Here is a 16117-nt window from a genome sequence, read left to right as displayed (position 1 = left end):
CATCAGAGATGGAGCTTTGCATGGGACTCACTAAAGCAACTTGTTACTCTCAGAAAAGAGGTTGGCTTAGGTCCAATTCCGTTTACCATGAATATCTGGACATTTGGGATTATCCTTTTTCTTCAGTTTTCAGCCTTCAGTTGGGTTGGGCTTAATGACCCCTTCAACTTCTTGTTGCTCCAAAGAACTCTGCACATGCTCTGAGGAGCCTGCTACAGCCTAGGTACTGTGTGTTTAGCTTTAGTTCAACTGTACTGCTTTTCATCTGGACATCTCTGTGCTGTTGTTGCTGTATGCCTTTCCCTGTATTGTGATTTTTTGCCCTTTCTCCACCACCTTTTGAACCCAACCACCCTTTCCCTTCTTTCCTCTCTTTTTATTTTTTAATAAAGACTCTTTTTTTGGTTTCACGTAGTACAATTTATTTCTCTGGATAGTTCTCTTAATCTCTTCCCCATGTGCTGGACTGCATGGGTGCTACCAAGTTGGTTATAAGGCATTTTCTAGGGCTTCTACCCTGTCCCTTTGTTATTTCTTTAGTACTGTGTTTGAAGAGTGCCTTCTCAGTGGGTCAGTCTACATGTTCTCAGGAGGTCTTGAGTGATGGCAGCTGGTTACCAAGCTGCTTTCCAGGGAACCCTTGGTCCAAGGGAGTTTCCCAGCAAGTAAAGATACCATTTCCCCCTTCCTAATGCAACACTATTCGCATACTGTGTTTGGGGGCAACTTTTTAGAATACTATCGTGATCAGACAACTATAGTTGCCTGCTTCTGCCTTTTCCACAGCCAGCTGCAATGTTTGGCAGCACCAGTAACTCAGGTGTTCTATTCCATTCATCTTGGGTGATCTATGAACAAAAGGCAATGTGTCCCGACCAATTACGCTCTGGTTTATGGCAAGGCACCTTTGGTCAGCTCACAGTGAAAACAATGGAGTCACATATGGGTGAAAGTCAGCTTTAGTTAAGAGATCTCTGGCTTGCCACCAAGTTCAAAGTCAAAGTAGGGTCTTATGTTAAAGGAACAGGACAGTTGCTGTCCCCATGCCACTTTAGTATGCAGAAAGAGAGGAACTATGCAGAAAATGGAGGGGAATGGATCACATAGGAAGAGCAAAGCCAGCAATCTCCCTTCAGTATGATCTCTGACCCTGAGATGGATCTTTCTTATGATCCCACTTCTCCCCATTCTGATAGTTCCAGAGCACCTTGAGAAAGAGCTACAAGACAGCAGCTACAACACCGATAAGAATCCACCCTCAGAGTGCATTTCCTACTCGGGCAGTTCGGCCCTCAGCAAGTCTCGTGCAATGAGAGAGATGCTGGTTTTGTTCCCAAGCTTTCCTGATATTCTTCAATCCCAGTCCACAGTCACTACTCCTTTGTAATTCAAATGGTGAGCTCCTACCCCATCAGTTACCCTTCCAGTCCTGGATTCTTTTCACACCCTGCACTTCAGTGCTGATGCTGCCCATTAACCTGACTACTTTCACACTTCAAGGCTCTTTGCCTACAAGGGCTAATTCTTTGGGTAGATATCTACAAGACGCAGGGAGATCCATGGACAGATCTTCCTAGTGTTTATTAATACAACAGAAACCATGCAGGGGGTCCAGTCTGAATTGTGACCATGTAGGGGACCTGGATTAATTCTCTCCCTTGCACAGTTTTTATAATCAAAGCCCCTCTTCTCCACCATGCTGCTATTAGTCTTCATAGGGAAAAGAAGGACCACATTTCGTCTCTCTTTACAGAAGATTAACAACATGCAGTTTGGTGCCAATTAGTGAAACCATAAGGGTTACATCTCCCCTCCCCTGTATGTCTCAATTCAAATCAGGGCTCCTTGTGGCTTCTGTTAGCATTAGGGATGCCAGCCTCCAGGTGGGACCTGGGAGTCCCCCAGAATTACAGCTCATCTCCAGACTACAGAGATCAGTTCCCTCAGAGAAAATGGACGCTTTGGAGGGTGGACTCAATGGCATTATACCCCACTGAGGTCCCTGTCCTCCCCAGGCTCCATCCCCAAATCCCCAGGAGTTTCCCAACCTGGATCTGGTAACCCTAGTGAGTATTTTAAAAATGCTATTAAGAACCTGTTACAGATTTCCCAGTCTGACACTGAGCTAAAGTGATTTGCTACAATCTTTTCTTCTTCCATTGATTTGCAGAACATGCTTTCACCCACAGCCCCCAAACAGCCCAGCTAAAGTGAACAGGACAGCATCCATGAGATTATTCATAAACCTAACCTAGGCAAAAATGAAATCTGAAACTGAACCAAGTTCAGGAAGCTGAAGATGTGCTGCTGACCTTTGCTTCTGTAACTTTGTGTCCTGCAAGTGCTATGTCCCTTCAGGTCTTTGATACTCAGCCTCAAGTCCATTTCACATTTCAGCCAGCCTGCCAGCCAGGCAGCTGGCCCTCTAGCTCTTAAGCCAAATCTCTGCTCCCTGCCAGTCTTTCCTTAGAGTAAAGGAGCTGTGGTGGCCTGACTTGGTTAAGGTCCATTTTGAAATGGATTTCTGTTAGGGCAATCAGATGCAACAGAGGAAGGAGCTCTTGTACTTTTGTGTAGAAGAAGGAATTTTAGTATTCCTCAATGCACGGCACTGCGATGTAACAAGCAGCACCTGCCAAAATTCTATCTTCTCGGAAGCCCCATCCTGTGCTGCAATCAGATGGTTAGCCTGAACAGCCACGGAGGGGCTCTGGATGTGGCAAAGGGGCACATCGTGGCAACCACCGGTGCCAAAGGGATACAGATTTTTGCTGTAGCCTTGTGATACCTTTGAGTCCAACCCCTCGTCCCAGTCATGGATGGGTTAATGTTGCACAGGTACAAGCTGGCATGGGATCAGGGAACAGAAAGAAGGGGTGGGGGAGGGTAAGGAAGAAGGTTGGAGTGGGACAGGTGGAGGTGGAGTTACCACTCACCTTGCATCGGCTTCACTGTAGTATTCCCTGGCGACGATATCTTCAAAGAGCTCCCCACCCGTGACCCTGAAACACAACAGAGACCACACATCTGATGAAGTGGGCCCTAATCCACAACATGTCTGCTAGTCTTTAAGGACCACAAGACTCCTTTGTTTTTAGTGCTACTTCCAGAAATGTTCCCAACAAAGACTCAGGTTTGCCCTACATTTGAGATTTTGCTCAGAAACACCCCCATGAGAGTGAAGTGCTGCAGCACTGAAAGTATAGAGGAGTTTATTGCGGCATTCTTCTAGTGCCATTTCCTGAACGGCCTGAGATATAATCCCCCACCCCCTGCAAGTGACCTGCTATGAATATGCTTGTTACTGGCAAATGTCCAAAAGAACTGCTTTTCCCGTATTCTATAATTTACGCAGCTTAACATTATAATGCACAGAGACAGCTGGCAATATAGGTGGCACTGAGAAAATCCTGAAAGAAACGATGATGAAATAATAAGGAAAGTTATGGCAGACAATGGGGTTTCTAAAGGAATGCACCTATACTGGCAAATGAACGTAGTGCTGCTAGTGAGGGGTGTAATTCTCTAGAACTTCAAGCAAGAAACTTTGCCTGTACACATAGATTCTTTTATGCATGTCTAATAGCAATAAGTATTTGAGTATTATTTTAGTCAGAAGGGCTATTTGTCAAGGTTGGCAGTATCAACCATATGGTTGGTAAAGGGCCTGGATGGGTAGATACACATACCAACATTTGTACTGGTTTATATTCTTCTTGTCAGTAAGGTATCTATTGGCAAATTCCAGGACAGCTGTGAACAATCTTTCAGAGCTCAAACTATGTCTGCAAGGAGTCAAATGAGGTATCAAAGCACAAAACAGTTAGATTTGTAGGGGAAAAATAATGACTTTGTCAACTGGTGTCCAACAACAGATTTATCTCAATTTATCTTTCTTGTTGCAGAGTTTAACACATGCTACAGTCTCCGAAATCTCCACAGCAATTGGCTGACAAAGCTCAATAAATGTGCCTTGAAATGTTTATGAATATTCCAGTTGCTCTGAAGTTCTAAAAAATCATCAACGTACAAGTCTAGAGTTGATGGAAAGTTTAAAGAATGGAGTTGGCACCAATGTAGGCCCTGCAGGATCTTCTACCGTTCCACAGGGCCTGCAAAAAGGAACTGTTCTGCCAGGTGAAACGGTGGACGTCCATCTCAGTTGGCCTCCCTGCTCTAGTTCCCAACTGTCAGTTAACACTGCCATTCTCTGGAATGTGGGGGGGGGGGGAATCCTCCTCGCCTCTGCCTGGTACACTAACGAAGTCTACTGTCTGGGTTTTATCTGCTTTTGCTTTTTTGATCTTGGATGTTCCAGCTGCTCCTGACTTGCTGGGAACAAACGGCTTCTACTTTGCCCGCTCTCTTTTCCCCGCGCACGCGCACAGTGCTTTATTGGCTTTTGCTTGGGTGTGTGTGTGTGTGTTTTGAAACTAGTATAATTCAGGGTGCCCTGCTGCTTTGGGCCATTCCTGACAAAAGAAGTTCACGTGTCATAGTTATGAACTGCCAATAAACAGAATTCTTCTTATGAAGCGCTGTGTGGTGTGATCTGACTATCGAACCCTGACACCAACCCGCTGAAAGGCCCCTTTTGACTCCACTTTGTGGTCCCAACAGATTTATATGAAATTGTTGCTACTACCTGTGCCATTTTATTATTGTTTTAATGATTTCAATGTGATATTTATTGTAACAAGTCTTGAACTTGGTTTTTGTGATCTGCTCTGAGCCCGCTTTGGGGAGGGTGGAATAAAAATCTCTAAATAAATAAATAATTTTTAAAAAGTTTCCTCTAATTTTCCTCCCTACTGAGTGGAGCAGTTCACATCCTGAGCAGAATATAACTGCTGTGATAGTAAAATGGGCAGTGCAAGATCCTGAGCAGCTCCAGACTGTTGCTGAGAAGGGCTTCCTGTATTCATGAATGTCCGCTCAAACGCACAGCTTAGTAAGAACAATGGTTGGCACCACTACTAAACCATTGGCCTGTTGTTAGACTGTACAGCTGACAAAGTTGTACATGTGCAACTTTGTTATGTGAATGATGGGTTTATACAAGGGTTGCATGTGACCGGTTGCATCTGTTTGTGAATGAGGGAGTATATTGGTGAATAAAAAGGGAATGGACACAATCATATTATACACACAACACGTATCTGCAAACTTATGTAATTCTCCAGTTGTAGCTACTGATTTTCTTTCATGGGCCTTACTAGGAAATATGTATTTGAAGGATTTAGAGGGAAGGAGGCAATCTGAGAAACCAGTGAACAGGCAAGTCGCTGAGGGCTTAGGAGGGGAAAGATTGTCTTTTCATTCTGTATTTCCTCATTATGCAACAAAGCTCTTGAAATGTCACTTCCACATGACAGAAGACAGATTGCTGAGCCAAGAGGGGAGGGGAGGGGAGACTTGTTCTCCTTTGCCCAAATACAAAGCACTCCTCACCATCCGGTAAAATGGGAGGGTAATGTGCATGGAGTCCGTATTTGAAAGGAGAGGGCTGGCCATACAGGCCCAGAAGAGACACTTTATAGTATCTTTGTTTCATTGACTATTTTGTTTTATTAAGTCCTATCTCATCAACTTCAAATACTTATGGAGGATCCTTGACTTAAAGAACGGCAGACTTTGAGGCACAGCACACAAGGTGCCATCGAACCAAACAAAAGGAAGGAAAGAAAGGCATACCCAACCCAAAGTGGGAAGGGAAACCCGGGGCATGCTTTTCATTTGAGCAAGGGATCACCAGGGCTTAGCTGCAGAACCTGCCATGGTTCAGCTCTGGAACAGGTCAAGAGGATCATGAGCAGAAATTTCCCTCACCACTGAGTAACCGCTTTTGGAATTGGAGAAAAGGCTTTCGAACAAGCTCAAGGCTTGGCTCCTCCTACTTTAGAAATTAAGTATTGGGAAAGATACTCACTTGTCCTCACAGGAGAACCCTGTGGATGCTGCCAACTGGACAACCTCACACTAAGGGCACTTGGGTCCAAAGCACAGGACAATTTGCTTAGCCTGGCTTCCCAAGCTGAGCACTGGCTCTTTTCATGCTGTCACTGCAGTTCTAAATCTTGTTCTCTCTCCAACCCACACAGGGCTACAGCTGTAATGCCTGCTGCAACCCACTTCTTCCCCCTGTGCTGCCTGCCTATGAAGAGCATGCATAGTCTCCTATGTGACAGCAAAGAGAACAACTTCATACATCTGCAGATAAAAATTTTGTTACGGCTGCTTCTCTGACAGCACCCTTCTTACCTGCACCGAAAATATCTGCAGCAATTTGTCTGCAGATCAGAACTCCCAAGATAATTCAAATTCTCTTCCTCCTCTCACTGTCTTCTAGATTTTCCCCCTATAGTTATTTTGAAATTTGAAATAGCGAATTCTAATGGAAGAAAACTCAGGGATATGCTCCACATTCTGATATCAGGTCATGATAAAAGTTGTGACAAGTCACTCTAGGGATTGCAATTGTATTGAGGGATGATCTGTTATGTGCGTCTGTTCAAGAGGATCTGAGAAGAACTCTACATACAGGTATGTTTCCCATAAGATACATGCACAAATCTTTCCAACATTGAGATTTTTGTCACAGGAATGGCTAGTGGGATTAGGCCTGTGATTTAAAAGGTTAATTTGGGAAGTGCTCAGATGAAACAGAAGGCCACACTACTTAATATCCAGATGTGCTGAACATCTGCGCTTCTCAGATTTTTCAGATGGTTTTAGAACAAGCTTGAGAGGCCTAATGATGGATATCAGTTCTAATGTACTCCATATCCAGGAGGGCCCTTAACATGAGGGATGGCCAGTAAACAGAGCTAAACCATTAGCTGAAAAGTATTTTTCATCCTAAGCAAGAAGTTTGGGAAGCTCTGACACCTTTGCACTTAAAGTATGGCAATTTTAAAGAAGAAAACACTACCATGAACACAATCACACTGTTGAGACTCATTTTACAACACAGAATATATCAATAAAAATAGGGCCAGATGGAAGCTAGGCAGATGTTGACATTCTTGTCCAGGCAGCAATTTTGTATTCAGTGTGCATTCTCTCTCTCACACACTGGTGTCAAAGTACGTATAGGCCAGAATGAAACAGGAATTTTTACAGCACTGGTAACTCCTAAGTACTTTTTTCTACCAGCTTCCTGCATTTCCATTTATTATACAAGTGACATAAAAGTGACCAAAAGAAACTGATGTATGGATATGTCCCACGCTGGCTAAATTAACTCCACGGGGGGGAAAAGCACCTGCAACATTACTCTTTGAGGCATCTTGCCCCGCCTTTACTGGTTTTTACATATAACAAAAATATCTAAGGAAGCCCATGACATAAAATTTTAGGTGACCATGTCCAATAAGCAAACACATAAATTGTCATGCAGAACAGAGCAGGTATTAGCACAGGTTAGCACAGGGAGCTGTAAGGGATTTAGCTATCCCCCTCCCCCGCATTATTGCTGTCACCATCATGTCGCTAGTAAAAAGGTCAACCTTCATTCTGAGCAGGGCAAATGCAGCCCTCCCTAACCTTCCAAATACCCAGCTTCATCCTACAGGTATCAGGAATTGCCAGATTTTCAAGGGATCAAGAGGCTCAATCGCACAAAAAGCTACTGAAGCCATAGCAACAACACAGTGACTGGCATAAACCACAGCTCAACCTCAGGTGTCTTTTGCCATGTGGCCCCAGGGCAAACCCCCTGCCTTTTGTTTTTGATCCTACTGCTGCGGGGCCAGGGACATGCCAAGGTCTGTGTGACTCCAGAAAAAGCAGGAGCTGCACTGACTCAGAGGAGAGCTAAATATAGCTCGCTGCTTAACTGGAGCTGTCAGAGAGGAGGAGATATGAGATCACCAGCTTCTATATCTGGAACAAAGTGAGAGGCAGCCAAGCAAAGCACACAATGTCTCCCAAAAGCCCCCAGACACTTTGCAAAGAGAGTCAGCACAGGAGGTGGCCCGTGGCAAAGGGAAGGGGGAAAGAGAGGGGCAAACAGGACCACTGTCTGGAGCCCTCAAGCCGATGGGAGGGTTTAAGCCTTCTTAGTGTGCACATCCCTGGCTAAACAACTGTTTGGCTACACAGGACACATTATCAGGGGCACTGAGTCACCACCATCCCAATATCCTCCTTTCCCCTCCTCCCCACCCGCCCCTTCATGTCAAAGGCATCACTGCAGCTGCAGCCTTCTTCCACCCACATCAGTGAGGATGCCACAGCTCCGCCTGTGCGACTCCCCAGCAGCACACAAAAGAGCAAGAAAGTTCCCCAGAGCACACACAGACGCAACAGCTAGGGTGCTCTTCTAGAGAAACACATGAGAAAGTATTTAACAGTTAAGAAATTCCAAGGAAATTTCAGGAGCCGTCAGCTGAACAACTGGGCAACAGCATCACGTGCAAAAATGTGGCACATCTGCAGATGAGATCAAAACCGATTTCCTACTTACAGATCAAAGACGAGGTAGTGGAAGCCTTCCTCAGATATGCTATCATGGAGGCGAACTGCAAGGGAACATAAAGGAAACATTAGGCAAGGTACTTCCCAACATCTAGGCTGCAGCTCTGCAAGCTGCAACTCCTTCATCTGCCCTCTCTGCAGACATTGCACATCATGCAGAAGATGGCCAGCAACATGTTCATCGAGCCCTGTTTTAAAATACTAGCAGTGTATTTGCAAGTCAGGTGGAGCAGTTTTTAGGCCACTTTGAATACATCCTCCTCCTTTCCAAAAACCTTTTCCCAAATATATTGCCAACCTGCTTCATCCCATTGGATCACCCTACATTATTTAATACACAACTGTCTTGCTGGGTCAGACTGAATATCCATCTAGCCGAATAGTACCCATGGGAAGCACGACATGCTAGTTGTACCCAGTATCTGGTTTGCTGCTTTAACATGGAGGCTTCACTTTTAGTATTATGGTTAATAGCTACTGAAAGCTCTACCTTACTCGTCATTTTTAAAGTCAAGACTGTGGTCCTCATCTCCATTAATGTTTCAGGTTAAGTAATTACTACATTATACTATAAATAAAACAACAAAAAGATAAATGAGGTTGCAACTAAACTAGAATTGAGAAATGGAGCCTCAAATCTTCCCTTCTTATAGGCCAAATTTTAGAATACAGCTGAGTTTTTTCCTAAACACTAAAGAAATGTGTTTTATGGCACTGATGTATGCATATTTTAACACTATAATGGCATTAAATTTGCATCAGGTTTTTTAACGGTATATAGGCCATATGGTGATTTGAATAGATTTGAACTTTAACAATTAAGAAGATCCACTGGTCTCCCATAGTACTTAAAGTAGTATACTGAAGTGGGACAAGAGTCCTTATCATTACACTGCTGCAAGCAAATGCCCCATACACAACAAGACTCTTGCTGCTAAATGTAGGGGGAGGTTTCCCATACAAATCAAATATCAAGAAGTATTAACGTCCCTCCCTAACAGTGAATAGAGACAGTCACTTCTTCTAATAGCAAACCTGATGGCCCCTTACCTATCAGTACAGCAGTGAAATTAGATCATACATCACCCACAGACAAGGTAGGAGTTTCTCAAGGAACTCCACAGATAACCTGGGGGAGGGGAGTGAGTACTGGCTTTCTCCAGCTGCTTACAGAGTATGCTGGAGAACATTAAAGTCAGGGTATGCATGCTATGAGGTGTGCATGTAAGTTAGAAAAGAAAAAGGTAAAAAAATTCTGCCCATTGTAACCCTCCAGGTGTATCCCTGCCCACTGTATTCAGTATCCATCCTACTGTGCTAGATTACTCTTGTTCAGAATTAGGTGAGCCGCAAAGTCTTATACTACTGTGCTGGGGAGGGTTAAATGTTTCCCTACCCAACCTAATTTCTCACATGGCCAAACTTGTAAAATCGACTTCTAAAAAATCACTGTCCATTCCAACTGAGCACAGTCTAGCAGTTTTTTTAAGGGGAAAATTCCTAATGATGTAGCAAATGAAGTTCAAAGATAACTAGTAGAATGCCTAGGTGAGAAGCTCTGGCACAGTTCTCATTCTCTGGATTTTTTGCTCCCTTGGGACTGTAATGTTTCTCTCATTTATTAATACAGAGCAAATCAGACTGGAAAAGCACAGGAACAGATGCTGGTGCAGGAATCTGCAAACGAGTTTGGAACTGCTCCGTTCTGCACGAGTAGAAGGCTTGAGGATGGCTGATGAAGAAGCGCTATAAAGTCTTGTTGCATATCTAACTGTGCCATTTTACTTTCACCTCTGTTAACTATTCCTTCCCAGGCAGCCCATTTTTAAAGCAAGACTAGCTTTAGTCCTGTAGCTCAAGGCAAAATACTATGGAGGAAAGACCAGGGATCAAATGCAACTAATAGCTATGTTTTTAGACCATCATTCATTTTTCTTCCTCCTTCCACAAGGAAAAGAATAATCCTTCCTGTCTAAAAAGAAGAAAAACAGAATGCCCCTTGATCAACAACTTGAAGAAGGTTGAGGGCCCTGCTTGATAAACTGAAATACATGGTTATGAAGAAGAAATGCCTTCCCTTTAGGGAATAAATAATGGTCCTTCTCACAGCATAGATCTAATCATCTATGATCCAGGTGACAACGTCTCTTTCAAGCCCTACATCAGCAAATGCCTCCTGTACCTCTTTCCTTCTTTAAGACCACTCGTATGTTTTATCTGCCTTCTCTCTAGGAAGAGAATTTTGTAAAAACACCAGCACTGAACTGTCAGTCTGTGGCATGTGCTTGCTGTCCAAACCAGGGCTGCAAACCAGCTTCAAACTGTGGATTGCAAATTGCAATCCTAATGTAGAGGGCAAGCACAAACAATAGTTTGATGGTTTGACCATACCAGAAGACTATGGCAAAGAGGAAGTAACTAACTGGATTGTAGCATGGTATGGGGAAGTGAAAATGTATGAGCAGAACGCTTGTTTTGTGTAGCACCGGAATCATGGTTTGACATTACATACAACCAGGCCTCATTTCAGGCCAGAGCAACGCTCTGGCAACAAACAGACCCGCCCCTCCCCGGTCACCTGCGGGCCATCCAGTGCAGCCCACCCAACGGAGACAGCCATGAGCAGGGCAGTCCCAGTTGCTGTGATGCTGGTGCCTCCTCCGCGGTGCCCTGAGGCTCCACTTCAGCTGCAGCCTGCCCCGGCGTTCGTGGTATTGGTGGCCTATCAGATCTATAGGCACCCGTGCCTGGGCGCGCCGGCTGCCTTTTCCCTCTCCCAGGGCGGAGGCAAGCCTGGAAGGGGCTGGCTCGGCTGGAGCGCCTTCCCTTCTCCTTGCCATTACCATTACCTGCGTCTGGGCTCCTCCAGCCATGGCTCGCCTGGCCTCCCGGCTCTTCCTCCACCTGGCCTTGGTGGCAGCCCCCCAGCGAGCCGGCCTGTAAAGCCTGTTCTCCCCCCTTCCCCCACCCGTTTTTGCTGCTTTTCTCTTTCCTCTGGGGCCAATACTAAGCGCAATGCATGGGAAGCGATCACACCCAAAGATCTCTTGGAATGCCCGATTGGGGTGCGCTTTGGCACTGTGGGATCCGATCGCCCTTGCTCAAGTCTTGGACTTTGGATGGCTAAGAGCCGCATTCTCTTTGCCACCACCCTTCCCCAGTTGAGAGGCACCCCCCCTTACCTTCCTGGGCCAAGGGTGCCCCCAATCCCTTTCCTCACGTGTCCAGAACCACCAAATGCCGGCGCCTTCTGCCCCTGCGCATTAGCACCATAGACAATAGATCGCATTTGCGGCATCATGTGGCTATTAAGGGCGGGGGGGAGAGAATTACCAGATCCCTTAGCAACACGGTGAAAGAGGCATGGGGGCAAATGGCAAAGGTGTCTTCAGAAACCAGCTAGGGAATGGCTGGGGGGGGGGAGGCGGCTCTCTGCCAGTAGGTGAGTCCCCTAGCTTTAGTCGGGGTTTTTTTTAAAAAAAAAAATGTTATATTTGAGTTGTACAGGTTGAAGCATTAATCAACTATTTCATTTTGTATGTAATGTTATCATTTTCTTTAGAATATTATGGGACGATAGAAAACCCTGTGTTTATCAATGGAGAATTCATATTTTCTTGTCTACCTCACTGCATTGCAAGGCTGCAGCTCTCCAGGAAGGCTCTGCATATTCTTCTGCATTAATTTCAACAAGGCTGTTCCCCAAATATTTACAACTCCAAATAACAGCTGCTTTTTATGCTCTGTTATGGGTTAACTGGTAACATCATCTTAACTGAATGTTGACTATAATTCTGCATCCCCCCCCCCAATAAGTAGCAATCCAAAATAGTCCAGTGGCACCTTTAAGATCAAGGTTTATTGAGGTACAAGCTCTTCCTCCTCTGCGAGGGCAGATCTGCGTGTGTGTGTCCTTATAGCTAGCAATCCAAAAGAGTCCAGTGGCACCTTTAAGACCAAGATTTATTCAGGTACAAGCTCTTCCTCCTCTGCGAGGGCAGATCTGCGTGTGTGTCCCCCAATAGCTAGCAATCCAAAAGAGTCCAGTGGAGCCTGAGCGGTGGGTGTTGCCTTCTGACACACTTCCGGTGATGTCAGGGGGTGTGGCATATGCAAATGAGGTATGCTAATGAGTTATGCTAATGAGCTCCTGCACTTCTTTTTCTACAAAATAACCCCTGCATACAACGTAGTTTACACACTGTTCATCAAATACAGAGATGATAGGGAACTGCCAGACCCCTTGAAATGAAGCTCAGACATGAAGTACTCTAACTCCTCTCAAAGAGGCGGGGGCAGAAATCCTGAACAAAATGATGGATGTCATTCTTTTCCTTCTCAAAATGCACTTACCTCTCTTCAGACAGAAGCATCTTAACATCACCCAAGATGGAAGATTTACGTTAGTTGTACAATGGTACTGACATTAGAAAATATGTGAGCTGGGTCAAGAGCCAAGCTTATTCACACACACACCCCCCCCCAAAAAAGCTCTGCTTTTCTTTCCTAGGCTTTGAGAGACTGTGACACTGCTCATGAGAACAAGGCTAATTAAAGAACAAGGAAAAACCTATTTGCAAATGAATGATCACATCTCCGAAAAGTTCTTCATGGATGAGGAGAAAATGTCTAGCAAGAAACACAACCATGGGGGATGGTTCTTATAAACAGGATGTTTGTTCTGCCAAAAGCATGACTAGCTCTCATGCTCCGCACTGAAATTCATGTTGGATGATGCCTCACTTCCTAGGACCAGATCCACCAACAACCATATGCATCCACTAAGAACAAGAGAGTATGGAACACTACCAAATCACCATGGTTGCAATGAACACCCACTGAGCACTGACACTGGAAGGCATATCTGCACCACAGACTTAAATTTGTTTAATGGTTACCCTCTTCTCCCCAGGGAACTGTATTTCTATGAGAAGGTCTCGGAATCTCTGACTGAGAACCCTCAGCTCCCTCACCAAAGTATAATTTCCAGGAAGAGAAGCGATGATAGTTAAAATGGTATAAAACTGATATATGTTTGTAATACAGATATGCCCTGAGGAGACACAAGGGAGAGAACGTTCAGCTGAGCCTAATACATACCAAACAAGGAGACAAAGAACATTTGGAAACACATGCTGCAGTATCATTTACATTAGGAACGAAACTGAAATCTAGAGTGATGAGGTGAATCAGGCTTAACTCAACATCTTATCCAAACGAAGCCAATTTCCTCAGTGGCTGCTGTGTTTCTGTTCCAGTTTATGTCCATTCAGAGAAAGCACGCAGATAGTTTCCCCTGCTTGCTCATATCAACCCTCATTTGTCTTATTTCACTGCTTGTTAATGGTTCCTCTTCCTCTTGAAGAGGAGAGAGAAGTGGAGTGCCTCTAGGATCTGTCCTGGGACCTGTTTTGCTCAACAATTTGCAGGTGATACTAAATTGGGAGGGGTAGCAAAAATGGTTAAAAACAGTCAGGATACAGGCTGGAAAACTGGGCTAAAACAAAATGAATTTTAACAGGGATAAATGTAAAGTTCTGCATTTAGGTAGGAAAAATCAAATGCATAATTATAGGATGGGGGAGACTTGTCTTGGCAGTAGTTATATGCAAAAAGGATCTAGGGTCTTATTAGACCATACACTGAAAATGAGTCAGCAGTGTGATGCTGTAGCTAAAAAGGCAAATGTGATTTTGGGCTGTATCAACAGAAGTCTAGTGTCCAGATCACGTGAAGTTATGGTATCGTTTTACTCTGCTCTGGTTAGACCTCATCTAGAGTATTGTGTTCAATTTTGGGCACCACAATTTAAGAAGGATATAGACAAGCTGGAACGAGTCCAGTAGAGGGCCACAAAGATGGTGAGGGGTCTGGTTGACCTTAAGCCAATGGCACTCTCAGCCTAATCTACTTTACAGAGTTGCTGTGAGGATAAAATGGAGGGTCGCTTTGTGTCCCCACTGGGGAGAAAGGTAGGGTATAAATGGAAATAATTAAATCAATTAATTAAGTAAAATGAAAAACAAAACAAAAGAGGGAACGTTTGTCCATCCATAGAATTTTTAGATGTACATATGAAGGTAAACAGAGGATGACTTACAAGATGGACAGTGCAATCGTAAGAGGAGTTACATTCTTCTAAGCCCATGGAGTTTGATGGACTAAGGAAAATGTAACTCTGCTTAGGTTTGCACTTAAGCACTTGTATGTGCGAAAAGGATCTAGGAATCTTAGCAGACCATACACTGAACATGAGTCAGCGGTGTGATGCGGTAGCTAAAAAGGCAAATGTAGTTTTGGGCTGTATCAACAGAAGTATAGTGTCCAGATCACGTGAAGTGATGGTACCGCTTCACTCTGCTTTGGTTAGACCTCACCTGGAGTATTGTGTTCAGTTTTGGGCACCACAATTTAAGAAGGATATAGACAAGCTGGAATTAGTCCAGGAGAGGGCAACAAAGATGGTGAGGGGTCTGGAGACCAAGTCCTATGAGGAAAGATTGAATGAGGTTGGTATGTTTAGCCTGGAGAGGAGACAACTCAGAGGTGATATGATAACCATCTTCAAGTACTTGAAGGGTTGTCATTTAGAGGATGGTGTGGAGTTCTTTTCTGTTGTCCCAGAAGGTTGGACCAGAACCAGTGGGTTGAAATTAAATCAGAAGAGTTTTTGGCTAAACATTAGGAAGAACGTCCTGACAGTTAGAGCAGTTTCTCAGTGGAACAGGCTTCCTCGGGAGGTAGAGGGCTTGCCTTGTTTGGAGGTTTTTAAACAGTGGCCAGATGGCCATCTGACAGCAATGCTGATTCTGTGAGCTTAGGCAGATCATGAGAGGGAGGGCAGGAAGGGTTGCATCAGTGCTTAGTTCTTGTGGCCCTTTTTTACACACCCAGGGAAATGTTGATTGCCACTTTGGGGTCAGGAAGCAATTTTTCTCCAGGCCAGTTTGGCCAGGGATCCTGGAGGCAGTTCCCCCCCATCTTCTGGGCGTGTTCACTGGGGGTGTGGGAGGAGGTATTTGTGAATTTGCTGCTGCATTGTGTAGGGGGTTGGAATAGATGGCCCTGGAGGTCCCTTCCAACTCTATGATTCTATTATTCTTTCCCCCGTTTTGCAAACTGCAGCAGATCCAGTGTGAATGCAGAACAGCATGGCTGCCAAACTAGATGTTCTAGCAACATGCAGCTCTGCTCCTCCAATTGCTGAGAGAAAGTAGTTGGCAGGTCTGATGGGGAGACCAAAAGGGGGACACAGGACAGGGCTGCTGAAGCACTCCCTACACATAGAGACAGACAGAGCTTACTTTCCCTCCCTCCCCGGGGAAGCCGCCGGCTACCTTTACTCAGCAGTCCAGTGCACAAACCTGCTGGTTGAAGCTATAAAGTCTTCGTTGTCGGCGGTCCATCTTTGGGACCCCTGATATACAGCTTTTCCCTAATATATGTCTCATCATCTATAGCTTGTCCCTAACATGTACGTAACTCTGCTAATAAAATATCAGTGGTCACAGATGGTCCTCTTTTCCATTTGTAAGACACACAGTAAAAGATTTTCTGAAGTGTTCTGTAGCCTTCTCACAGTGACTTCTTTTAGACATAATAAAAAAATAGGGTCTTGGAATTCCCAAAGCTCACTCTT

The 16117-nt window shown here is 44.7% G+C and overlaps 1 protein-coding gene across 1 annotated transcript in view; it reads right to left on the bottom strand.

Annotated features, from left to right (window-relative positions):
• CAMK2B (calcium/calmodulin-dependent protein kinase II beta) overlaps nucleotides 1–16117 on the bottom strand; it is a 133938-nt gene that overhangs the window by 97075 nt on the left and 20746 nt on the right. Inside the window, exons 4-5 of the mRNA XM_015419500.1 lie at nucleotides 8468–8522; nucleotides 2937–3002 (exon numbers count right to left, since the gene is read on the bottom strand). Coding sequence (XP_015274986.1) covers nucleotides 2937–3002; nucleotides 8468–8522 — 121 coding nt within the window. The remainder of the gene's footprint in view (nucleotides 1–2936; nucleotides 3003–8467; nucleotides 8523–16117) is intronic.

The sequence above is a fragment of the Gekko japonicus genome, unplaced genomic scaffold, assembly GCF_001447785.1.
Source record: "Gekko japonicus isolate JY-2015 unplaced genomic scaffold, Gekko_japonicus_V1.1 scaffold795, whole genome shotgun sequence".
Taxonomy (NCBI): domain Eukaryota; kingdom Metazoa; phylum Chordata; class Lepidosauria; order Squamata; family Gekkonidae; genus Gekko; species Gekko japonicus.
The sequence above is the reverse complement of the archived record's forward strand: the minus strand, read 5'-3'. Positions and strand labels throughout refer to the sequence as shown.